The 26,526-nt window shown below is 40.8% G+C and overlaps 2 protein-coding genes across 6 annotated transcripts in view; one reads left to right on the forward strand and one right to left on the reverse strand.

Annotated features, from left to right (window-relative positions):
* Nucleotides 1-12,410, forward strand: part of FAM13C (family with sequence similarity 13 member C) — a 323,331-nt gene extending 310,921 nt beyond the window's left edge. For all 4 annotated transcript variants that reach the window (XM_082267352.1, XM_082267355.1, XM_082267354.1 and 1 more), the window contains 4 exons: nucleotides 804-899; nucleotides 3,340-3,542; nucleotides 6,840-6,941; nucleotides 11,233-12,410. In XM_082267352.1, the coding sequence (XP_082123478.1) occupies nucleotides 804-899; nucleotides 3,340-3,542; nucleotides 6,840-6,941; nucleotides 11,233-11,356 (525 nt within the window). In that variant the 3' untranslated portion in view covers nucleotides 11,357-12,410. The remainder of the gene's footprint in view (nucleotides 1-803; nucleotides 900-3,339; nucleotides 3,543-6,839; nucleotides 6,942-11,232) is intronic.
* A 2,042-nt stretch (nucleotides 12,411-14,452) lies between these two features.
* Nucleotides 14,453-26,526, reverse strand: part of PHYHIPL (phytanoyl-CoA 2-hydroxylase interacting protein like) — a 234,731-nt gene continuing 222,657 nt past the window's right edge. For both annotated transcript variants that reach the window (XM_082268255.1, XM_082268256.1), the window contains exon 5: nucleotides 14,453-16,270. In XM_082268255.1, coding sequence (XP_082124381.1) covers nucleotides 15,736-16,270 — 535 coding nt within the window. In that variant the 3' untranslated portion in view covers nucleotides 14,453-15,735. The remainder of the gene's footprint in view (nucleotides 16,271-26,526) is intronic.

Consider the following 26,526-nt stretch of genomic DNA (forward strand, 5'->3'; position numbering starts at 1 on the left):
TGAACATATTCTAGTTTTTAAAGCAGCAGTAGGAAAGGGGCAGGCACTGTCATGAGCAGATAGGCAAGGAGGGAAGGGGGATAGGTGGACAGAGAAGGACAGAGGATGACAGAGGAGAGCTGCGGATGATGGAGGCATGTAAACTGACCACGGTGTCAGGGCTGAGCCATGATAAACCCGTGGTCAGTTTACAGGGGGAGGACAGAACCAGGCAGGATCAGACAGGTTTTTTGGGTGATACAGGGGGCAAAATTGCACAGCACAAACACTGTGCTGTGTAACATGCTTTAAGAGAATAGGATCTATTTTTTTTTTTTAGGGTAAAAAAAACTTACTAAAGTTGGCTTACTAAAAGGTGTTCTTGCAGAGTTATCTTTTTGATAGAGTTTACCAGATTCAGTCAGCTGTGACCATCTTATTCATTTTAAAGTGTATGAAAACCCTATCAATAAACACATTTTTGCTTTAAAATAACGGATAGCGTACTGTTGATCCTGCCAGAAATATTGTAGCCTGGTAACTTCTTATTCTCTCGTCCTCTCTTGAGTGTTATCAGTTACTATGCTTACAATTTCTGTTTACCAACTTGTGCGCATCCATGACCAGTTCACCTTTTTTTACTTCAATGCTATATACAGAGCATACATTTTACAATTTAAAATTGGGGCAAAATAAGTTTCTTGTGGTAACTTTTACTATTTAGGGATCCAAAATGTTTTTGAATGCTTTATGCTTGCTAGTGAATAGGTTTTATATATGTTCATACTAAATGTAGTAATACAATTGTACATTGTGTTTGTCAGGTCACAAAGCAAGAGAGAAGTCTTATGAAACCTTTATATGACAGATATAGAATTATAAAGCAGCTACTATCTACTGCAACTCTGATTCCAACAATTGTAAGTATTGGTAAAAATCCTAAACTATTTCAGTACTCCTGTATGGACTTTTTTTTTTTTATAGAGGCTGTAAACCTTTGACATGAAATATAAACAAAGCACCTCTATACTGTGTACTTGTCTTGATCCAGAGCACGTATAACTTCTATCTGCTGCCATCAGCATGAGTCACTAATGACATATTTCCTGACCCCAAGAGATAAAAAGAGGACAGGGGAGGGAGCTCCAACACACAGCCCGTGATTGACAGCATCAGCTCCTTTCCTGTGTGCTGCGTAAAGGGAGGGTGTGTCCCTTCCCTCCTAATCAGCTCTCACTAGGCTCTGCAATGTGTAATTTCAGCTTAGACAAGCTGTGTAATAAATTTTGGACTTTGAATGTCTGTAGAGGAGAGAGAGAGGGTTGCCGTAGAGGAGAGAGGGTTACAGTTAAACTGGGTAAAACCCATCTCCCCACTGGCTCCATGAGAGGATTCTCATTGGGTAGTGGAGGAAACCCAATCAGTGGCTCATTCAGGCCTGTATCTACCCTAGAAGGCAAATTCTGCCACAGAGGATTCTGGGAGTGGGTATAAGTTCGAGGGGAACACATGATGCAGCGTCTTTGGCGGGAAGCAGAGTCCCAGGAGGGAGAGTACGGCTGTCTCTCCTTCTATCAGAAGGATCGGGTGTCTTGGGTGGCTGCCTGAGAATCCAGAAGGGAGAGCTGAGCTAAGCTGCAGAGAGGATCCGGTGTGCCGAGTACCCGTGGAGAAAGAGGGGTTCAGTTCCAGGAAAGCATTCCAAGGTTTTGAGTACTGTGAACTACCCCTAGGGGTCTGCCTAGTCTAGAGGGGACCACTCCAGTGATGGTCCCAGGGATCCTGGACCCTGAAGTGTTAAGGGGGTTGCCTAGTGAAAGGACCCTGAAGTGTTAAGGGGGTTACCTAGTGAGAGGACCCTGGAAGTGTAGAGGGCGTGCAAGTGGTTGGGCCCTGAAGAATCAAGTGTGCAGTGTTGGGAGTTGCAGCAGCACAAGCAGTTACAAGGAGCTACCTCAGTCAGCAAAGGGCTGGAGGGAGTCATACACAGGACTTTTCAGCTAGACAGAGTGTCAAGAGTCAAGGATCATTACAGTCCTGGATCTTCTGAGTTAACCAAGAAGTTAAAATCAAAGTTTCAGCACTTTCAGCAGAACGGTATTTAAAGTGCCAGGAAGCGTTGGTCGGCATTTAGCTGGCATCAGGACAGCGCTAATAGGCATTTTCTACAGTGTCCCAGTTAAACCTAGTTGAGCCAGAGGAGTATCCCACTCATTCCCTTCTTCCCTTCTCCCATCCCCATTATAAAATAAACAACACAAAACAAAGATGCCGGAATGGTCATTGACTCAGTTCTCACACTTCGGTTTTCAACTTTAAAGTGTTGGAAGTGTTTCCGGTAACAATGGCAGACCCACATCAGGCCCCATGCCTGGAAATATTGCTACACATATAATAATTAAAATTATGTACGAGGATTTGTTTCATCTCTGTGTATCACTTCACTGTAAGGGGCATTACATTTTAGACAGAAGTTGCCATTTCATGGTTCAGTTTGATGACTCCGAGTCTTTTTTTTTTTCTCTTTTTTTGTACATTCTTAGTACATGTATCAATGTGTTCCTTTTAAAAAAAAAAAAAAACTCTGAATTATAAACCTTTCAATCATGTGAGAGCCCACAATACCTGTATAGCACCCACTCTCTGTTCCATTAAAAACCCAAACACCTAAAAGCATTTTTTATGAAAACCTATTAATTCATTTCAATGTTTTAGTGTGTGTCCTAACTTCTTTAGAAGATCCCAAATAAATGCAATACATTGGTAGCTGAAATGCAGATGCCATAGAAATGTGGTTCACATGATGCCTGATAAATGTTTCCAGCTTGGGAGGAAGACATTTTGTTGAAATGGTGCCGGTACATTTAACCCCACATTTCTATCTGTCTTTGTGTGGAGGTGTTGTGGGTGGTGAATAATTGAATGCTCAAGCCTGGCCATAGACTGTTGGAATCTCAGCCAGTTCAGCAGGGACCAAACCATGATCCTAGCCATGATTGGGCAGGCTGATTGTACCCAAGTTGTCCAATTTTACATGTGATTATTGCTAGTGGCTGTTATAGCCACTAGCAGTAATCACTGTGTCCCAGAATGGCTCGCCTGTGGTTGCAGGAAAAAAATTGCTCTATCTATGGCCAGCTTCAGCTAGGAAAATACTTATAGGACAAATGGAGACGTGCAGATGAAGAATTCTACCTCCTGAGCACATCACAGATTCACTAAATGATTTGTGCTGTACTCTGGGCATCTGTGTCACCAGATGTGCCAGAATATCTGCCATTTCTTTTAGACTGCTTTGCCAGATGGTAATTGTTAAGAGGAAAATGTAATTCTCAAATAATTAACTTGCTTTTTCTTTAGCATGAAGAAGAGGATTCGGAAGATGACAGTGCCCAGAACTCTTCTTGTGAATTCACATTGACAGCAGAACCAGAACAGGTCATAGATGAGCATTTCTTTTATTGCAATGAGGATCCAGAACCTGCATATATCTCTCCTCTGGATGAAAAACTTCCAGTAAGACAGTCGGCGCTGTCCATGTCCAACCTTCATGAAGCATCAATGTGAGTTAACCTAGAGCTTTTATGCTGCTTTATTGACAATCTACAGCATTGCATAACTGCTCATGTAGATCTTCTTTGGTTTGTTCTTTTTACTCGGTTTCATGCCTGACACATGTATGCTGCTGGAAAATCCTGGACCTTTTTTTTCAGTGTTGGTTTGCCAATGGTTATATTCTCTTGGGTCTAGGAAACCAGAAAAAACTCTCGAGGACTGTTTTACATGGGCTTCAGCTTGTATAAAAAGCAGTCTGAACAGCAAGCGTTTTCAAAGCTTTTTGCAAGCTCACTGCTCTTAAACAAGCAGAAACCTTTGTGAAACAGGGCTTATTTACCTGATCTCCCACAGGATCCTTCCATGCTGATAGACTGGTCTTGGCAGCCTCATCTTCCCTGTGCTCAGTCACGGGTCCTTTGACATCAGCAAGTTTAATGCAGGGCCCATAGCTGAGGAACATTACACCACAGAAGCATAGAGCAGAGTAACGGCTGCCAGAGTAGCAAAGGATTTGGTAACTAAATCGGCTTTTCCCAGTCCGTTAGACACAAACAGGTATTTAACCCTGGTCATTGTGGAGGCAGCGCCACTTAATGAGAGGAGTTTTACTTTCCCTACAAATGGGCTTTAACAATAAAACTGTCAGTTACAATGCAGCCATACACGTGCCCTTTAGGTGTGCGTCTGTGATGCTCTACAGCAACCAAATATGTTCAAACCTGAACAGTAAAATGGCCCCTAGACCATTCTTTGATATTGCTTGTTGTGGGGCAGTACAAACAGTGGTAATGCTGACCACATATCACAATATGACTGTACTACCTTATTTTGGTTTACTATAGGGATCACTTTTAGTTTATTATAAATGTAATGGATTGCATATTTAGGTCCTCATACTCCACGGCTGTTGGTAGTTCTAAATGAGTTTGTAATTTGTGTGGCCATGTAAAGATTTACCAACTGATTGTACATACAGTTGTGCAGTGTGTGGGCCTATGTAAGTAATTGCATTTGAATTGTACAATGTACGGTACTTATTTACCATTGAATTGAAAAGTCACTGACCAGCTTCAAGGCTGCCATAGACGATAGAGGATGGTCGACCAACAGGCATATAATGTGATTTGTTTTTGGGTATTTATCAGATGAAGGTTCCCTAAACATGAAGGTTTCACTGTGTGATCATTCGTGCCTCCGTCTGTGGAAAGGGGTGGGCAAAGGCAGGCCACATACACATTTAGTATTGGCTTATCAGGCAGAAAACCAGAAAGATCAGGGAAATTGAAGGGTCTATTTCTCCAGTCTGAGAACCTGTGTAAGAGATCTCAGGTGCTATTCTACTTTTATCTATAGCGAAACCCCCTCTAAAGTTGGCTATACACATAGATTTTGTAGGCTGAATGGAAAAAAATCCTACACAGTTCACATGGAGCTATCTCCTACTGTGGCTATTGTATTTTGTAAGCTGGCTCTACCACTAGTCATACCACTAGAGCGGCATGATTCTGGATAAAATGTGAATCACACTTTTTTGCTTAGAATAAAGATCATGATTCTCAGCGTAACATCTTTTAAATTATACAAACAATTGGGCTAACTTTACTGTTTAGTTTTTTTTTTATTAGTTAAAGTGTATTTTTTCCCAAAAAAACTGTGTTTGAAAGACTTCTGCGCTAATACAGCGTGACCTAAAGATTGCAACGATCGCCATTTTATTCTCTAGGGTCTCTGCTCTATATATATATATATATATATATATATATATATATATAGTTTGGAGGTTGTAAGTAATTTTCTAGCAAAAACTATTGATTTTAACTTGTAAGCAACAAGTGTCAGAGAAAGGGTTAGTCTTTAAGAGGTTAAAGGTAAACTACCCTCACTTACAGACAGAAGTTCATTCATTTGATCTAAAAGAACTAAATGATACATTGTAAAATGCGTTTATAGTTATCTAGCAGCGTTAACAATGTTGATAAACATTTACCAGAAGCAGCTGGGAGTGAGCAGAGAACAGCTCTGTAAGAATCGAGGACATGCAGTTTTAAGATCGTGAAGGGGGGTGAATCGAGATTTTGACTTTTTAACGATTGATCGTACAGCTCTACATAACTACCCAAACAGTGCCAACGAGGGTTTAATCAGATGTAAGCACTGAGGGCTAGTTTGAAATTAACTTGCACGATTTCAAACCTGCATTTCAGTCTGAGTTTAGGGGCGATTTGACAGACATCTGTGTGAGTTCATGCACCGATGTCTATTGAAATCACCCCAGTCGCCAAAAGTAGTGCAAAACATAGTTTTTGGAACCTGTGTGGCACAGCAAAGTAGGCGTCGCACAGATTCGGACAGCGCCGTTGCCAGCAATAGGCTCTGATTTTGCATGTTCAATCAGCCCAATGTGAACGGGAGCTCAATGCAGGTACAAACTGGCTGACAATTTTCCACCTGACTTTAATTACTTAGTCAAGAAATGTTGGGCAGGAGGTGGACAGGCAGACCTGATTGGAGACTTCATGTGGGTCTGTGGGCAGGCCAATGTAAACTGACTTGTGTCCATTTACACCGGCCTGCCTCCAAGTCCATTAAGTTCTGGGAAAAGAAAATGGAAAAGGACTGGTCCTTTTCCATTTTTCCTGACCTAAACCTGATGCATTGGAGGTAGTCGGATGTAAACACAAGACTCCCTATAGAGCCATCATGGATTTGCTGCATAAATTGGAGACACACAATGAATACGCACAGATGTCAAAACTATGAAATCCATCCTGTTCAGCTCTGATACAGCAGGGGATCTGCTCACAAATCTCCTGCTGAGCGGAGCAGAACCACTCCATGTGAAAGGAGCCTAAAGGTTGCCAAAGTTGATCTGTACGTGCCCATTGTATACAGGCAGGATGCAAGCTTGGAAGCACCTTAACCTGACTTTTGCTATCACTTACAGATATTCTAGCAAACTGTAGCTCACAGAGAACTAGAGCATGTAGGATATGTATTTGTATGTATTTGTAGGGGTAAGCTCACTATCCTGAAAGCACAAATTAAATTGTAAGTAGCAAGGAACAATCATTATAAAATATTAAATAACAAAACATATTGAGATGTGCGCATACATCTGCATAAAATGTCATTACATGGCACTTCTATTCATATTTCTGAAGGTGAACTGCTTTTTTTTTTTTTTTGTGTAATGGCTTCCATTGCTATCTTTTACAATGTTGGATGTTTTGCTGAACCATACAGGTGATACTCATTGTACACGGTCAACTAATTTGTAAAATGTATTTGTCTTTGTCAATCAGGCCGGAACTTCTTGATCACCTTCGAGAAACCCGAGCAGATAAGAAAAGGTTAAGAAAAGCTTTAAGAGAATTTGAAGAGCACTTTTTACGACAGACGGGAAGGTAAGAGGTATCCTGGGATGAAAATGTATAGCAATGTGACTTGCCTAATTCTTTTTTCTTGTCTTGAAATGTCCTAGATAAACTGTTTGACGTAGAGAAAAGCAGCACGACTCTGATTTTTATTTATTTTTTAACCCAAATTTGTTATTTCTGTGACCTGTTGAAACGGAATAGGGTATTTTGACCCTTATATGTGTTTGCACATGGTGTGAACGAGGCTGGAGTTTTTCTGCACCTGTTTCTGCAAGGGCACAAAGAAACCTATTGTTCTCTATGTGCCCGGTTCACACCACAACACTGGTATCGTGCAGATTTTTTCTGCAACGAGTATGCAATTTCTGCGTGGAAAAAAACTGATGTGATCAACATTATGATGTGAATAGGGCACATAGAGAATAGTTGTTTTTGTTTGTACCCTTGCATAGTATTTGTTGCATATCTCTGCACAGAAAAAATACGCATTTGAATACCAGTGTGTGTTCTTGCAGAGAGGTGCGTAAAAAAAAAATACGCACATCTCTGCACATGGTGTGAACAGGCCTGTGCAAGTCAAATCTGCTCATCTTTATGCACAATTGGTGTGAACGAGACCAAATTGTTAACCCTCTGGAGAATTTTGAACATAGACATAGGGGATATTATTTTTCATTCTCTCCCTGTCATGCCACACAGCCGAAGGCCCCTTTCACACGGGCTGTCTGATGCAGTCTCCACTATGAAGGTACCCGATCCTGTCCGCCAAAAACGGATGGATGGTGGTCCTACTTTCCATCCGTCCGGCGGATCGAATCAGATGATAGGCAGTCCATTTCCATGCAATTGCCCTATAGAGGAGAGCAGGACTGTGTACATGTTCGCTCAGCATAGCAGAGTGGACAAGACCTGTCGCCCACCTGCTCAGCGGGGATTAGCAGAGAAATCCCCGCTGAGTAAGGGAATTCCGCTTAGAGGAGGGGCCTAAGGTGGCATGAGTTACTGGATCTCTTATCACCTCCACATTGCTGCACTCTCCTTCCTTAGTGAGCCACTGCCCATCACATCATCAAGCCAAGTACACACGGGCCGAATGCCAGGCAACATCAGCGGGTTCATTAAAAACTGTCCGCTATTTGGCCCGTGTGTATGGCAGCCAGTCCAACAGAAGCTGGCCTTTCGGCATGCATGGAATAAAAACTGGCTCCTAACTTTAACTGGCTCCTAGATTCCAAGCAAATTTGTTAAGTCCTGCATTATGGGTAATGTTTGTAGAATTTTGAGGAAAATAATGAGTTTAATCAATTTTGGAATAAGGCTGTAACATAACAAAATGTGGAAAACGTGAAGCCCTGTGAATACTTTCCTGATGTACTGTGTGTTATAAAACAGTTTAATTGTATAGCTATGTACTGTCCCCATATTTTTTAAGTCATAAGATATTTTCTGTTACTGGACAATATACAGTCATGGCCAAAATATTGGCACATGTGCATTTTTGTCAGATAATGCACCATTTTGGCCAAAGAATTATTGCAATACAAATGTTTAGGCATTCTTATGTTTATTTCTTTTGATTTTGTTTCTCCACTTTTTTGTGTCATATCAATACAAAGTCAAATCTGACACATTCCATGCAAAACTCCAAAAATGGACTGGACAAAACTATTGGCACCCTCAATTTAATATTTGGTAGCACATCCCTTGGAAAAAAAAACTGTAATCAATTGCTTCCTGTAACCATCAATGATTTTCTCTCTACTGGAATTTTGGACCACTCTTCTTTCACCACCTTTCGCTCCCGGTCTCTCAGATTGGAAGGGTTCCTTTTCCCAACTGTTGGTTTGAAATCTCTGCACAGATGCACTATAACAATTTAGATCTGGACTCGTTGCTGGCCAATTCTGTACTCTCTAGCGCCTCGTCTTAAACCATTTCTGGGTGCTTTGGGTTATTTTCTTGCTGTAAGACCCATGACTTCTGAAGGAGACCCAACTTTCTAACACTGGGCCCTACATTGCACCCCAAAAGTCTTTGTTTTCAGATTTCACAATGCAATGCACACAGTCAAGCCTCCAGTGTCTAAAGCAGCAAAGCAACCCCAAAACGTCAGCGAACCTCCACCATCTTTGACTATAGGGACTGCATTCTTTTCTTTAACTACCTCAATACCAGGCACTTTCACCCCCTTCCTGCCCAGGCCAATTTTCAGTTTTCAGAGCCGTCACACTTTGACAATTGTGCAATCATGCAAAACTGTACCCAAATGATTTTTTTATAATTTTCTTCCCACAAATCGAGTATTCTTTTGGTGGTATTTAATTACTGCTGGGTTTTTTTTTTATTTTTTGCTAAAATTAAGAAAAAAAAAAAGATCAAAAATTTCTGTCAGAAAATTTTGTAAATAAGTCATTTTTCTCTTTCACTGATGTGCGCTGATGAGGTGGCAATGATGGGCACTAATATGTAGCACTTGTGGCACTGATTTGCCTCACTGATGGGCACAGACTGGGTCACTGATGGGCACTGTTGGGGCTGCATTGTAATCAGGGCACTGATGATCACCGTTACATGTCTCACCTGTGAGGAGATGCCCCTGGTTGGCTCTCCTCTCCTCAATGTGAGGTGAGAAGAACCGATAAACCACATCTCCTTGTTTACATGTGATTACCTATGTAATCGGCTGTGTCCAAATCACAGCCAAAGAGCCACAGCACATTCCCCCAAAAGCATTTTGGCTTCCTCAGGTAAGTTTTGGCAACTCTTTGATCAATTTGTCTTTCGGCCACGTCCAGGAAGATTAGCTACAGTGCCATGAGCTTCTTGACACAGGAACATTAAGATCTCTGACGATGGACTTGTCACTTTAGATAGTCCATGCTTTTCCACAATTTTTTTTCTCAAATCCTCAGACAATTCTTTGCTGCTAATTCTCTTCTCCCTGCTGTGTGTGGCACACAGAGACACACAACAGAAAGGTTGAGTCAATTTTTCACCATTTTAACTGGTTTCTGGTGTAATTTCTTACTGTCCGCACCTGTTAATTGATACATGTGAGATTAATTACACATTACAGGAGAATCAAAAACTTGGAACGCAATTATTTCTTACAATTTTGAGAAGGTGCCAATAATTTTGTCCAGTTAATTTTTTTGGAGTTTTGCGTGGAATGTGTCAGATTTGGCTTTTGGTGTCTTCAGTTTTTTGTATCATATCCAATACAAACAAAAGAAATTAAACATGAGAATGCCTAAACATTTGTAATTGCAATAATTTTATGGGCGAAGTGGTGCCTTATCTGACAGGGGTGCACAAATATATACAGGAAGAATCCCCTTTGAATGGTTGGGAATCTACACCTGATCACACTATCTTGTGCATGGGACTTTCTTTCATTTATTTATTTAACCATGGGCTCACTTTTGGTTTAATTATTTCACTTTGTTTGTGGAAAAACACCTTTTTTTGTTTGATGCCATTAATGTTTTTTTTGGCACCGTTTTCCATAAGCACATTACATGGTATTTTCGATTGTTATGTGCAATATATTTAAGTGCTGCTATTCACATATATGTATGTACATATTTGCTTTGATGATTGACACCTTGATATTTCACATATTATTTAAATACTAGTGCAAATATTACACTTTTTTTTTTCCTTAGAGGTGCAGGGTGCCAATATTTTTGGCCATATTACCTAACCATAAAGAAATCCATTTACTTGCTGTGCAAGTGCTTGGATTTTCAACCTTGTACTCTCCAGTGGTGTGGACTCCCAGTCCAAACTTGGGAACTGCATTGACCTCCTGCTGAGCTTCCCACAGATGCCATGTGACACTATAACCTTACCTGGAAAGCGTTCACTAAGGCACATCTAGCCCGGTCTTCTTTTTCTTGTTCTCCAATACATTCCTTAACCGCTATTTGCACTTGTCTGCACAACAGATCTACAAAAGTATTTAGGATGGGGTATCTGTGAAAAGGATAACTGCAGTTCTCACCCGCCTCAAGCAACAAAGTTTTGTTGGTGAACTGCACTCCTTTAGCCCAAAATAAAGCCAGTGTCATTTAGTGTGCTCTTTAGTGGAAGGGAATATATATATATATATACATACATACACACACACAAGGATTTTAGACCTGCTGCATTGACAAGTAGCTGCTTATTAACAACAGTAGAAGAGGCTGCATCGCTAGATGTGGTCTCTCTGCAGCACACTACATTTGCTGAAGCGCTGTAACCTTTACCAGTTGAGTGTATTACAGATTGTAATATGTGCATTGTATTCTCATCCTCACCCTACAACATGTTCTAGGAGTGCACAGAAAGAAGACAGAATACCAATGGCTGAAGAGTACTGTGAATACAAACAGATAAAAGCTAAGCTTCGGCTGCTGGAAGTCCTGATCAGTAAGCAAGATGTATCTAAAACGATTTAGAATCTGCGAACACACCACAAGCGGTATTCTGAGGACTAAACATTGCTGTATTTCTGCACATTCATGTACGACACTGAAATGCTGATGCACTTTAATAGTTATACACTACCTGGTAGGGATAAAAGTAGCAAGGAATTGAAAAGGGATAATTCAAGATCTGTCAACAAGACAGAACTCTCCTAGTAGTTGGAGCTATAAGGCCAAGGAGGAAAGATCAGTGATGTTTTGCAAACCAAGGCAACCAGTCAGCCTTTGTAAGGTTGAATGCCATGACAGGATGACTGGTAGCTATGCAGCATAATAATTAATTGCTGCATCATGTTAATAAAATAAATCCCAATTGTGCTTATTCAGTAAGGCACAATCCAATAACCCATAACAACAACTTCTCAACAAAAGATGAATTCTTTGACCACTCTAAATTTAAATCCAGTTGGTTGTTTTGGGTATGTGCACTTTGCATGCTATCATTACACTGCTTTACTGAACAAGTCTGAATGAGAATGTCTTTTAGGAAGGTAAGGGTACTTGGCATTATTCCTTTACAATCTCCAAAATAATCTGCTAAAGAGCATTACAGTTGTAATCCGTCAGAAGTTATTTAATGGGATTGATTTAATAAGGCTTTTATCACTTATGTTTATGTAGTTTAATTTTGCCAATTTACTAGCATTTTAAAGAATACCGTTTGAATTTTCCTCCAACTCTAACATTTACAGTGGGATTTGTGTATAATAATGAGAGGACCAGAAAATGTGTTGCCTATAACAACCAATCAGGTGGTTACTTTTGTTTGTAGAAAAATGGTAACCAGTATCCTATTGATTGGCATGGGCAATGCCTCAATTTCCCTCCAGCATTTATACATGAATCTTTGTTTCTCTATTGTGCTTCATTGTTAGAAGTGCCTTTGATATGTTGCAGACGTTACCCTCAAAGCTGATATCACAGTTGATGTATATTAATATAATCTAGATTTGAGAATGTGATCTGTTTATGGACAGACTGTATGTATGTATATATATAGTCTCTGGTCATATGTTTAATATTGAGGCGTGGTCCCCCCCTCATTATACTAGTACTATACTAGTTTTGGTAAGAAAACCACACTTTGTCTTCTACTACCAAAGGCCAATGATGTAAGCAACAAAACTGCACTTTCTGAAAATGGTATTATTTAACCTATTACTGGAGAGGCAGAATTAATTCTTTCTGAATGGAACATTTGCATCTTTGTGTTCACATTGGGAAATTATTCAGCTCTATCTCTAGTGTTTCATATCTAGTTTTGTGAAATATATTGTAAGAGCAAAAGTATTTTTTAAAATATTTATTTTCTTGAACATCTTTGTAAGATTAAAGCAGCATTGCATATAAGAAAATATGTTGTTAAATATTTTAGAATTAAAATGGCCCCTTTAACAACATTCAGTAAATTCGGGTTCTAGCATACTGACTGCAATAGACCATTGTTGTTGCCTATAAAGCAGCTAAGGTGTTTTGTGTTTACTTGCTTTTGATTTGACAGTTTTGTATACCATAAGTTATTCGTGTCTCAATAGCCTTGTACTTTCATCCTTTTCCACAAAATGTAGTTTTCAATGTGCTATTCTGAGCAATTCAACTCCAATTAACAAAATAATGGTATATTTACCTTTTTACAGTGCCAGGCTAAACATTGCATATCGTATGCAAACATATGATAGCTCGTGTTGTGCTATAATGCATTGCAAAGGTTTTATGTATTAGGCGGATATTTGTTATAATTTTTAAATCATTCTGCCCCCAAAATGTAGGTTTGTTTTTTAGTAGAGGCTATAACGTTAAATCCTATTTGTCATGTCACTTGGGGACTCCAGTAACAATTAATTCCCTAAGTCTGCACACCCACCATGACTATAACAAAGGGGTATAACACCCTTTGTTGGATTTTCCACTATGTTACAGGGGCAGTGGAAGTACCCCTTTTGTAGCAGGTAGTGAGAAACACATAGACTGGAAAAAAGCCTGGAACTGAGCAACAAAAGACATTAAGACAAGAAGCCAGTCAAAGGCCATCTACAATTCAATAAGGAATTTTCAGAAGGCTGAGCCATTAAATGAACCTTGCGAATAAGGCAATTTTGTAAAGCTCCATCAAACTCATGCACCTTTTGGTTTGAGGATCTATTATTTTATCCTTAAAGTCTATTCAAAAGAAAGATGAGCCTTATTCTTTTTTGAGAATAATGAAAGAAGTTAAAAGATTGACCTCTTTAAATAAGCAGCCTCCTGCTGAGAAAGTGACAGTCAGAATGGTTCCATTTTAAAGGTATGGGTTTGATAAGGGTGAAAATCACCTCTTTATTGAAATGTGATTACTTTCATATCATGGCGGATGATCGCACCAGTGCATGTTTAAAAGCAAAGATTTAGGTCCATAGTAGGTCCTATGTATCGCCATTGCTGTACATCAGTTGAGTAATGAGGATAAAAAATATTTTACGTAAATAGCACTTAATGTTTAAAATTTAAAAATATGGATAGAATAAAAACATGTAACTAGAGGAAAACTCCTTTAAAAAAATACCTTTTAAAGTTTAGTTTCAACTTCCCGACATATTTGATCATGTAAGTTGTGGCATTTGCATAAGCAATATAATTTGTATAAAGATTTGACTATCTTGTTCCCTTATGTTTCTAGATTTTCTTAAATATTCTGAATGTTCCTTACTGAGACAGAATTTTTATCCCACCTGAGGTATTAATGTCTTAGCTGTGGTTTCTGTGGCCACATACTGGTAAGAATTTTGTAGGCTGAGCTCCGTTAACAGATCCTCCTTTACAACAGACAAAATGTAGCACTAAATTACAGGGCACACCCAGAGCATATGCTAACCTGGCAGACAAGATTGTCAAATCCTATTTGTAAAGCTGCTTATTCTACTGCTTGCCTTACAAACACAGATTTGAAAAACACATGGTGTGCTGGGACTGAATTGCAAGAAGGCCCTTGTCAAAAATTTTCTACAATAAAAAAAATATATATATATATATAAATTAGTATGTTTTGATAGCATTTATAATATATTTTTTTTCTTTGTCGGAGGGCTGAAATGTTCATACTTTCAACTCCCTCTAAATCACCTTATTCATGAATGTTAAATATGCAAAGCTGCCTTAATATTGGGTTTTCATGTTTTATTATCAAAGTTAGAAGTCTTATTCCTCAATACAGTAAGCTGTGTGGACTTTGATGTATGCTGCTAATTTCCTTTTTCTACTCGTGTCACTCACACAGGCACTCACACAGAGAAAACCACTCAGACCGTTTTTGCTGTTGTGCTAAGCACTTGTCCTTTTTCTAAATATTCTTACTGATCAAAATATACTTTTTATTTCTCTTGTATCCAGAATGCATGATTTTAAAGCCGATGTTTTAAAATTGTTTATTGGGAGTGCAAAAAAATTTGCAAGTGAAATAATTTTCATGACCTTTATGTGTGATGTTTTTGTTATGTTTTTGATTTTTTTTTTTTAAACACTGTATAAACCGGAATGACTTTAGTTGTTTTTAATTAAAATCTTCGAAGCAAGAGTAACAGGAACGTATACACGATTCAATGAAGTTTACAGTCTACATCTTTGATAAGGGAAAAATGGTTTATGACATGTATACAGTTGCTAATAAAATGTGCTCTATATATTCTATATGATTTGTAAATATTTTATACAACGGTACAAATAAAATATTTTTCTATCATATTAATGATGTTGGAACACAGTATTTGTTTCCTGATAGCTAATATCGTTTAACATTTAACATATGTCGAGCCAAGTTGGAAGTGCTGATGTCTCTAGGCTTTGAGAGCTCACTCATGCTGAAAATTACAATTTTCCATGCTTTTTTTTTTTTTTTTAGTTCCCAATAGTTTTTTAGTAACATAACTGCTATTTAGACACCCCAATAAAAAGCCAATATTGATAAATTTACCTTGCTAAAGCAGTCTACGTAGAGTTTTGTTATGTTTGGCAAGGAAATTAAAAATTTGAAAAAGCAACCAAGAAAAAAAAAATGAAATAAAAAAATTACAACATCTAGGTTTAACAATTGGCAGAGAACAAAATGGTTTGTAGTGGTTAAGAGCAGCATCAACTTCACAAATCATAAAAAAGAAAAGTTTTAAAAAAAGCTTTTTAAATCCTTTGCTGCAGGAGGAACTACAGTGCAATGCCAAGCAATGCCTTGCAGGCTTCGTCAGGCAGCGAAGGGGTTAAGGAGTTCTAGTTTCAGTGTATGCTTTTGGTGACAGCTGCATTTTGCATGCTTCCGGACAAAATGTCTGGTAAGAATGACAAGGGAGGGTTAAACTGCTTTCACGGTGGGCCAAGTGGGGCTTTTAACGTCCAACACTGATGTTGCAGGTCTTGCAGCTGGGATCTTTTTTTGCATCGGCAGTAGACAAGCTCATGAGCTGGTGGCCAATTATTTCTGCCACTGAACCCCAAGAAAGATCCACAGGGTCAGTGTAAATTACTTCCAAGATTACGTCTTGGGCATGGTGAAATACCAGACCGCCGTCTTCTTCAGAGCAGGTCAGAAATTTGTTGTCATTCAGGCTGAGCTGAGGAAGTCGCTGCTTGCAAAACTCATCTCCTGGTGAGCCCACTGGGGCAATAACCACAATAACATAGTGATAAGCTGTGTACATACAGTAGAAGTCCCCAAAGTACAGGTTGGTGTTTGGGTTGAAGAGTTTTTCAGCAGGTATCTCGACTCTGTGTCTTCCATATGGGGAATCTTGTGGAGGCTTCCCAGTGTTGAACTCAGTATTGCAGCTAAAGAAGATTCCTTCCAGTTTGGCACTGATTGGGGAACCATGACTGCCACTGTTGTCTTTTGGTGAGGGCTGCATGACATTCCCGTGATGCTGCCTAAAATGAAAAATCATGTACACACTGTTAAAAATAGCCTTTTTCATAGAAAATAATTTGCAAGCAGTAAAATCTGACCACTTGTTGCTCTCAGAAAGCCATGAGCTCTAAACACCTTTACTGGTAGAATGGAGTCAATGGAAGAGATTTACTAAAACTGGAGCACATAGAATCTGGTGCAACTCTGCATAGTAACCAATCAGCTTCTAACCTCAGCTTGTTTAAGCTTTGGCAATAAAACCTGACAGCTGATTGGTTACTATGCACAGCTGCACCAGATTCTGTGTGCTCCAGCTTTAAGTAAGGCCCCTTTCACACACATGCTGTCCGTTTTTCATCCATCTGTTGACGAATAAAAACCGGACATCAATGCATCTCTATGGAAAAAACGTATGTAAATGGATGATCCATCCATTTCCATCCGTCATCATTCGTTTTTTTGAAACGGTTTAAAGCTCTATTTTTCTTAAGTTTAAAAAACAGATTGGACGAAAAACGGATGTAAACTGACACATGTTCAGTTTTTCATCCGTTTTTGCATTGGTAGTGGATGTAAAAAAAAACCAAATAGAGTGATGAGCACTGATGAAAACTTCATAAATTTTGACGTGACAAAACTGATGAAATGAATGGTCCATATATGTGTGAAAGGGGCCTTAATTGCCTCATAGTCATCTGGATTATCTGTGTGGTAGACGCCTAAAGCTAATTTGGTTACTATGCACAGCTGTGCCAGATTCTGCATGCTCAACTTTTAGTAAATCCCCCACCAAGTGTATATTCAAAAGAAATTTGAAAGCAGCAAGGCTTTTCATTCTAGAAGAGACATACAATTTTTAACCTGCCTGCTCACCGATTTTCTCCTGTGGGAAGTAACATTCCAATTTGTTGCAACTAGGTTAATAAGATTTCTTAAAGGATTCCTCTTTAAAAATATTAGGTGACTGAAACAATAAAGTGCCTCTATCTAGTGCCAATATTCATTTTTGGGTACATGTAAGTTACAGAAAAAAAATAGTTACCATTCTATTACCAGGAGACTTGAAAACATAATCCACAAAATAAAGACCAAACATTCATTGTTCTCTTTTTATTGATTTTACTTTACACACAGGTAAGAAACAAAAATATGAATTTTCACAACACATCAACATACATATACCATATAAATATGGTGTTCCCAGCCTATACATTACTATACAACTTTCTTGAATACCCCTTATCTTAACCACTTGCCGACCTCCGCACGACTATTTACTGCGGCGGTCAGCCGCTCCTGGGCAAACTGACGTAGGGCTACGTTGCTCGCCCAGGAGCCTGTAGGGGGCAAGCCCGCGTCGTCTGAGGAGCGCTCCCGCCCCCGCTCGTGTGCCCGCCAGCTCCAATGTCCGCCGGTCACTCGCGATCTCCCTCAGAAGAGGGAGAAAGGCAGACGGCTGATGTAAACACAGCCGTCTGTCATTCTCCCTGATGTAAGTGCAGAGACTATACGATCCTGCTATGTAGGATCATATGTCTCTGTGGTTACATCACAAGCCACGCCCCCCCACAGTTAGAATCACTCCCCTAGGGATACATTTAACCCACTGAGCACCAATAAAGTTAACCCCTTCCCTGCCAGTGTCATTTTTATAGTAACAGTGCATATTTATAGCACTGATTACTGTAGTAATGTCACTAGCACTCCCAAAAGTATCAAAAATGTCAGTCAGGGGTCCGATTTGTCGGCCACAATGTCGCAGTCCCGCAAAAAAAAAAAAAATCACAGATCGCCGCTATTACTAGTTTAAAAAAAAAAACAATAAAAAAAATAAAAATTACATAAATCTTTCCCGAAGTTAGTAAACGCAATAACTTTTGCGCAAACCAATCCAAAAACGCGTATGATTTTTTTTTTACCAAAAAATATGTAGCAAAAAACAAATTGGCCTAAAATGTTAAAAAATTTTGATTTTTAGATTTTTTTTTGAGAATTTCATATAAAAAATATGTGAAAAATATAATTTTTTCAAAATTGTCTCTCTTTTTTTGTTTATAGCGCAAAAAATAAAAATCGCACAGGTGATCAAATACCACCAAGAGAAAGCTCTGTTTGTGGGAAAAAAGGACGTCAATTTCATTTGGGTACAGCGTCGCACGACCGCGCAATGCCAAATCGCAAAATAGGGCCTGGTCTTTGAGCAGCCAAATCCTCCGGGGCTTAAGTGGTTAAAACCTCTCGAAAAAGGGAAGAAGTCGTATTTTTTCCGTTCATTCTTTACCTCACTCTGGGGTCAAGTCCTGGGGAAAAAAAGTGTGGGAACTCACCCAGGATCCTCCCCACCCTCGACATTGCAAAAAAGTACCTAAAATGCCCGTATTCTGTGGTAAACAGTGCAAATATCAATATTTTAAATTATAAACATGTAGATAGCGCTATTAGCAATGTGTTTAACTTAAACAAAAGTCAAAAGCCATATTTCTCCATTTACACGAAGGTCAGGTTAATAGAACCCAGCCAGCAAAGAGTTCCTCCTTACATCAGAGTCTCCAGGATTCCCCCTTACAGTGCAAGGGAACTCTGACATAAAGGGGAATTCTGCAGATCATGCTCTAAAGGGGAACTCTGATATAAGGGGGGAGGGGGGGCTCTGGTGACCAGAGACCTCCTTATATCAGCGTCCACTGCATTCCTCTTTACATCAGAGGTCCCACTTACATCAGGGTCTGCAGCATTGCCCTTTACATCAGAGCTCCCCTTCACATCAGCATCCACAGAGTTCCCCCTTGCACTTTAAGGGGGAATCCTGCAGACTGATGTAAAGGGGAATACCAGGAACTCTGATGTAGGGGGGACTCTGGTGACCAGAGACCACCTTCCGCATTGTGAATGCACTAAGGAGGGGGGAGTCCTGATATAAGTAGGAACCTTTGTAGGTGGTGCAGGTTTTTAAGGATTAAATTAGATGGTGAGGAGGCATCATAATGCACCCATGCGATCCGATCCTGGTGCGGACCCAAAAAAGGGTCCTGTGCAAGTTGTGTCCGAATGCGATGCGAATTCAGCCATACAATCTGTATGGCTGAATTCGCATCGCACACACACTACATGTGATTTGCACAGCAGTGCACTGCGCATCACATGCAAGGTCTGTCATCGCATATAGATGAACTGGCGCTAAGACAACAATTCAAATGCAGCATTGTTAGTCCCCCCCCTCCCAGTACCTGGTCTGGACGCAGTCTTCTACCTGTAGCCTGGGTGCAGGGCTTGTCCTGCAGGTGGTTCCTCCTGGAGCTGGGAACCCAGAGACCAGCTGAGCACTGCTGGTACTTCTGATCCTCTCCCTTCCTTCTGGGCACCACTGAGTTGGGCAACTGAAGGGGGGGGGGGGGAGCTAGATAATCCCCACCTGTGCAGCTATTTAGAAAAAAAAAATTTGTCTCTGGACCCCATATTTTATTTGTTTCGGGTAGGCGGATTAATCCGCCGCAGCGTTCCCAGCCTGTCACGGTCTATTCACATTGAAGAGGCAGGTGACTAGGCTGGAGTTGTGTAGCGCGCTGTGGAAGATTAATCCGCCTACACCCGAAACTGATAAAATAGTCCATTTAGTGCAACTTTAGAAAATGCACAAATCTCATAGAAGTCTATGAGAAAGCACGGGCACAGTGCGGCCAAACTCCAGCGAGGCAGAGTGACGGCGCCCTGATAATACACTATACAGCACACGTTGGGGATGTACACCCCCCCGTACACACACAGGTCAGCGCAGTCCATGCACACACCACCTGGACACAATATTTATTTGGCCCTTTTCACTTACTTGGTCAGCATCGCGGTTACTGACAGTTGGTAGAGCGGTCCGAGTGGACATTTTATATCCTGTGTGCACACAGCATTGGACAGGATGAACTGATCAGACTGGGATCTCCTCAGGACACAGCAATCACAGGAAAAGCCCAATCACTGCTCTGATAGGAGGACTAGTGTGGGGTGGCCATACCTATGGACTGACAGGAGGACTCAGACACAGCTTCAAGGGGTGACCACCTGGAATCTCACTCTGATCCCCCAGGGTGTATGTAGGCCCCAGGGAAGGAGTGTTAAGGCTCCTCCCCCTCACTAGGCCCGGGAACCTTTCACCTTTCCTGAAGGACTCTGATACCAGGAGAGGGAACCCTGTGCCCCGCCCACACTGGGAACTCGGAGGAGGAGGGAGGGAGAATCCTACACCTGTCCTCTATGGGGAGGGGAGCCTCTCACTAGTCCCCGTACACTGCTTGTCACTCAGATTGGCAACAGCGCCTGCCGGTCCCCTGTGTTCTATGGGAGCGGGAACAGTAAGTGGACTATTTTATCAGTTTTGGGTAGGCAGATTAATCCGCCACAGCATTTCCAGCCTGTCACCATCTATACACATTGAAGAGGCAGGTGATCAGGCTGGAGTTGTGTAGCGCACTGCGACAGATTAGGCCGCCTACCCAAAACTGATAAAATAGTCCACTTACTGTTCCCTCTCACATGGAACACAGGGGGCCCGGAGACATTTTTTTTCTAAATCACTGCACAGCGGGAATTGTGGTTCCCCCTAGACAGTGGCCCTGCCAATTGGAACTGCGTTCCTGCTGTGAAAAAAGTACAGGAACGCCGTTCCCATGCGTTCCTGCAGGACTCGAGCCCTGCCCTCACCCCCCATCCCCCCCAAACACCCACTCACTCTGTTAGGAGAGAAAGAAAAAAAAAACCCACTACCCTACAAACCTAAAAATTGCGCACTATTAATAAATAAATTAGTGGGTGTATCTTAGGATCACTACTCTATTAAGGGGTGATCAAAAACAAATTGGTGAATTATATATTAAATTATTATTTATTTACAGGGTGCATTTCTAAATATTTACACACATCATCTACCCAGTGTATAAAAAGAATAGGTGTAAAAAAAAAAAAGGGGGGGGAGGCAAAATTTAATCTCGTATTTTTCACTAAAAAAAACACCTCCTCAAGCAGGGGCAGACTGGGAACTTTCAGCCCAGGGGGCAAGTACAAACCAGAGGTCCATGGTGTAGTGACTCGGCCCCGCTCCCACTTTCCCTCTTCCTGTCCTCCTCCTGACCCTCATTCCAGGCTGATGCTCCGCTCCCGGTACTCTCTACCCACTGGCTATATCCCGGTTCCCAACCTGGCCAGCAAGGGGTAATTGGGGGGTGCTGGGACAGCTGGGTTGGGGCTGGCCAGGAGAGAGTCTCCAGTGGGGCATTAAACTGGCCTCTGCTCAGACACAGTTTACACCATCCATGCTGGGGGGGGGGGGGCAAAAGCAGTGCAGCCTTTTTACAGGCCATCAGAACGGCCCAGGGGGCAATTGCCCCCTGGCCCAGTCCTCAAGGGATCCTGTCCTCTGAGAGGGGTTCTTATTACCCATATGACTCATATATGGTAAAGACCATTTAAACTAGAGCCAACTTCCCCAAGTCCCATAGAATCTCACTCCATTGACATTTTGTAAGCTTATTAATTCTTCCATGAGCTTAGTTCTGTTTTTTTTTTTTTTTTAACCACTTTAGCCCCAGGAAGGTTTTACCCCTTTAATAACCAGGCCATTTTTTGCGACATGGCACTGCATTGTTTTAACTGACAATTGCGCGGTCATGCGATGTTTTACCCAAATAAAACTAATGTCCTTTTTCCCCACAAATAGAGCTTTCTTTTTTGGGGTATTTGATTACCTCTGCGTTTTTTATTTTTTGCGCTATAAACAAAAAGTAAGCGACCATTTTGAAAAAAAATCAATACTTTTTTGCTTTTTTCTATAAAACATATCCAATTAAAAAAAAAAATAAATAAAATTCATTCTTCTTCATCTTTTTAGGCCATTCGCAGCAGAAGTGTGGCTCCATTGGCGTACGTTATTTTGCGCTTAAGGGCTGCCCTGCCGCAGTACATGTTCGTGGGGTGGTCCTTAACCACTTAAGGACTGGGCCTATTTCTGACACTTGTTGTTTACGAGTTAAAATCAGGGGGTTTTTTTGCTAGAAAATTACTTGGAACCCCCAAACATTATATATTTTTTTTTTTAGCAGAGACCCTAGAGAATAAAATAGAGATGGTTTCAAAAAATCTTTATCACACCGTATTTGCGCAGCGTTCTTACAAACGCAATTTTTATGGAAAAAAATACTTTAAATTTAAAAATAAGAAAACTGTAAAGTTAGCCCATTTTTTTCCCACAATGTGAAAGATAATGTTATGCCGAGTAAATACCCAACATGTCATGCTTCAAAATTGTGCACGCTCGTGGAATGGCGACAAACATTGGTACTTCAAAAGTCCCATAGGCAACACTTTAAACATTTCTACAGGATACCAGTTTGGGGTTACAGAGGATATCAAGGGCTTAAATTATTGCTCTCGCTCAAATGATCGCAGCGATACCTCACATGTATGGTTTAACCACTTAAGGACCGGACGATTTTGCTGCTTAATGACCAGGCCCTATTTTGCATTATTTTACCGGACAATTGCACGGACGTGCGACGCTGTACCCAAATAAAATTGACGGCCTTTTTTTCCCACAAATAGAGCTTTCTTTTTGTGGTATTTGATCACTTGTGCGATTTTTATTTTTTGCGCTATAAACAAAAAAAGAGCGACAATTAAAAAAAAAAAAACAATATTTTTCACATTCTTCTATATAACATTCCCCAAAAAAATTTAAAAATACATTTTTTTTTTAACATTTTAGGCCAATTTGTTTTCTGCTTCATATTTTTTGTAAAAAAAAAAAAAAAAAATTGCAATAAGCGTATTTTGAATGGTTTGCGCAAAAGTTATTGCGTCTACTAACTACGGCAAAGATTTATGTCATTTTTATTGTTTTACTACAAGTAATGGCGGTGATCTGCAATTTTTTGTGGGACTGAGACATTGTGGCTGACAGATCGGACCCCTAACTGACATTTTTTACACTTTTTGGGGTACCAGTGACATTACTACAGTAATCAGTGCTAAAAAAATGCACTGTTACTGTAATCATGCCATTGGCAGGGAAGGGGTTAATACTATTAGTAATCAAGGGGTAAATGTAAGCCTAGGGGAGTGGTTCTAACTGTGGGGGGGGGGGGGGTGGGCTTGTGAGATCATCACAGAGACATGTGATCCTATATAGCAGAATAAAAAAAAGTAATTTTTTTTAATGAGGAAATAAAATAGGTTATTTAAGGCCATTGCTAGGAAGAGATATGACGTTGCTCCGGTCCTCCAAGGTCATAGAGTCGAATGGGGGTCATCTTGCCCTCAGGCGACTTCCTGCCTAAGAGGAGAGTGGACCGGATTATTTTCCCCGCTACCGACGGCTCCGGTAAGCGGAGAAAACGACCGGGGGGGGAGGAATCCCCTCTCCTGCCTCCCAAAAAGGGGATCCCGTGGTGAATCTGCCACTGGGACCACCTTTATGTTAAAGTGGACCGCCCGCTGTTTAAAAAAAATACTGGGGTTATTCTCAGCCATCTACTGCCATGACCCCAGTATTTAACGTCAAAGTAACCACGCAAATACATGGTGGGTGGTCCGTAAGTGGTTAAGTAACGTGTGATACTTACCTGCTCTGTGCAGAGGGTTTTGCATAGGGCAGCCCAGATCCTCCTCTTTTCGGGTCCCTCTTCGCTTTTCCTGGCCCCTCCCTCCTGTGGGGTGCCCCCACAGCAAGCAGCTTACTATGGGGGCACCCGAACTGATTTGCAGCTCCATGTGTCCATTCAGACACGGGGCTGCCATTTGGCCCCACCCCCTCTCTCCTGATTGGTTAACTGACTTTAAAAGCAGCGGGAGCCAAAAGGTGCCGCTGCTGTGTCACAGCCCATCAGGAGGGAGGGTCCTGGAAGGCCGAGTGACTCATGGACATTGCTGGATAGAGATGGCTCAGGTAAGTATTAGGGGGTAATGGGGCGGATGCTACACATCGAAGGCTTTTTATCTTAAAGCATAGAATGCACCAAGATAAAAAAAAAAAACTTCTGCCTTTACAACTCCTTTAAGCTTCTAGCTATACACTTTTATTAACATTTGATTCTGGCACAAGTGGAGTTTCCTGAAGAAAAAAACAAACAAATGCATACACACTTAAAAATTAATTTACAAAAAATGTTCTATCCCTCAAATGTTCATGCCACTGCAGTTGAAAGCTATCATCATTTTGGCCCCACTAACAAACAAATGTTTCCACACTAGTAGAATTTTGTTCAGATAGTTAAGGCCAAAAGACTGAAAGGCTAATCCTAAGTTTACATTAGATGTATTAAGGAAGACTGACCCTTGCAAATATTTAATACCTTTTCAAAAAAAAAAAAACCACTTGGGCACATCTCAGTACTACCAAAAGCAGTATGGCATAGCCTTCCAACTCTCATGCAGCAACAGCAAAGGGGAGAGACCGACAGCTTTGTCAGTTTGTACACCCTCACTAACCTACACAACTGTGTTATTGTGATATGTCCATGTCTATAGGAGGCGGTACAAACATAAGGCTCCCCTAACCTATCCACATGTTGATTTCAATGCAGACCAGTAAAAGTTAGGTACTATTTTTTTGTTCCCATTTCACCTCTAGTAATAAAAATGTCTGCCTCCTGTACCGGATAAAGTCACTCCTTTTTATAATATTATTCTGCTTATGCCTCCCCCTTACAGCTGGCATGTGCTAATAGGATATGGTGAATAACCGCTTTGCCTGTTGCACCCCACTCATTGATTGTGCTGAACTTATGAATAATATACCATGGCACAGTGGACTAAAAATTATTTAAATGCAAAACACATTAAAAAGAAAAACACTAATTTAATACAAAAAAAGGATATCTTAATTGTAGAGTACTAGGACACAGGCAGAACATTTATAGACCTTTTGTTATAGGCTGCTACCTTCAAATGATTTACACTGGCAAAGCTTTTGAGGAAACTCCCCAGAGGCCTTCTATACCTACCACACTCAGAGTCATCAGTTTTTTACTAGTGTCCCAAGGTGGACCTCCTACCCCAAATGGAGAAATCATTCTTAGCCTAATGCCCCATACACACGTGCAGATTATCTGAAGACTTTTGTCTGCAGACTTACCTTTTCTATGTAGTGCAGGGGCCTGCCAGATTGCATACAAATTGAAAGTGTTTAGGGTTGACCTCATACTCATATTATATGGTTTTGGTAAGTCTGCAGACAAAAGTCTTCAGATAATCTGCACATGTGTACGGGGCATAACTAGTTGATCATTTTACCTTCTTTAATCAATTCCTCACAGATTTCTACTACCACAATAAAAAGCAGTGTATCCGAACTGATGTAACCCTCACTCTAATCTGGGAACGGATTGTAATGTTGCTTTGGATCATGCGTTGGCACTTACTTTAGCACTTTTTGCAACAGGGCTGTGGTCTTTTGCTATTACACTAAGTCTTTAACCCCCCCCCCCTTCATGCTGGTGGTACGCATATATTAATGCAGCCTCTCGGCGGATGGGCCTTTACACCGAACAGCTGCATATATGTGTACTAGAATGTAAACAGAGCTGTGCTGAGAGCGGACACCCTGTGCGCTCCCAGCACAGTTACCTGCAACTAATGGAACGCTCCTGATCTCTATAGCCAATCGCGGCAGTCACATGATCAGAAACCCCGCCCCACCTCCCAGCATCAGAAACCTCTTAAGGGCCAGGAGGCACTGGTATTGAGGGGTTAAAGACCCTTTCAGGAGTATGCCCACTGTAAGATGCAAAGCCTGGACTCTACATATCGACAATGACAGGTAAGACGGAATTACCCTGTTTATTGAACCGTTATTATAGCTGCCACTCCTGAATAGTATGCATTTATGTTACAACCATCAGGAAACCTGGACTGTGTTTGAGTAGTTTAGAGCAAAGTTTGAAATGTTTACCCAGTGAAGTAAATACAATTCAGAGTTTAGGGTCAGTTCAATAACCAGGCATGACCTCACCCCACAAGTTGCAAATTTTTCTACAGCTACCTCTATTTCAGTCAAGGATCCTTCAGCACTGGCATTGGATTCTCTGATAATTGGAATCTGTTTAGGCAAATTTAGGTCTTTCCTCTAGTGCAAATTCTGCCTCAACTGCTCCACAAAATGGAGTAAGAGAAAAAAAATGTTGATACTTATTGCACCAAACTGGCCAAGAAGAACCTGGCATAGACATTATCAGACTGCTAGAAGACAACCCCTTGCCTTCCCAATGGGCTAGACCTGCTGCCCTAAAGCCCCCTC

The sequence above is a fragment of the Pelophylax lessonae genome (assembly GCF_965119305.1).
Source record: "Pelophylax lessonae genome assembly, chromosome: 9".
NCBI lineage: Eukaryota > Metazoa > Chordata > Amphibia > Anura > Ranidae > Pelophylax > Pelophylax lessonae.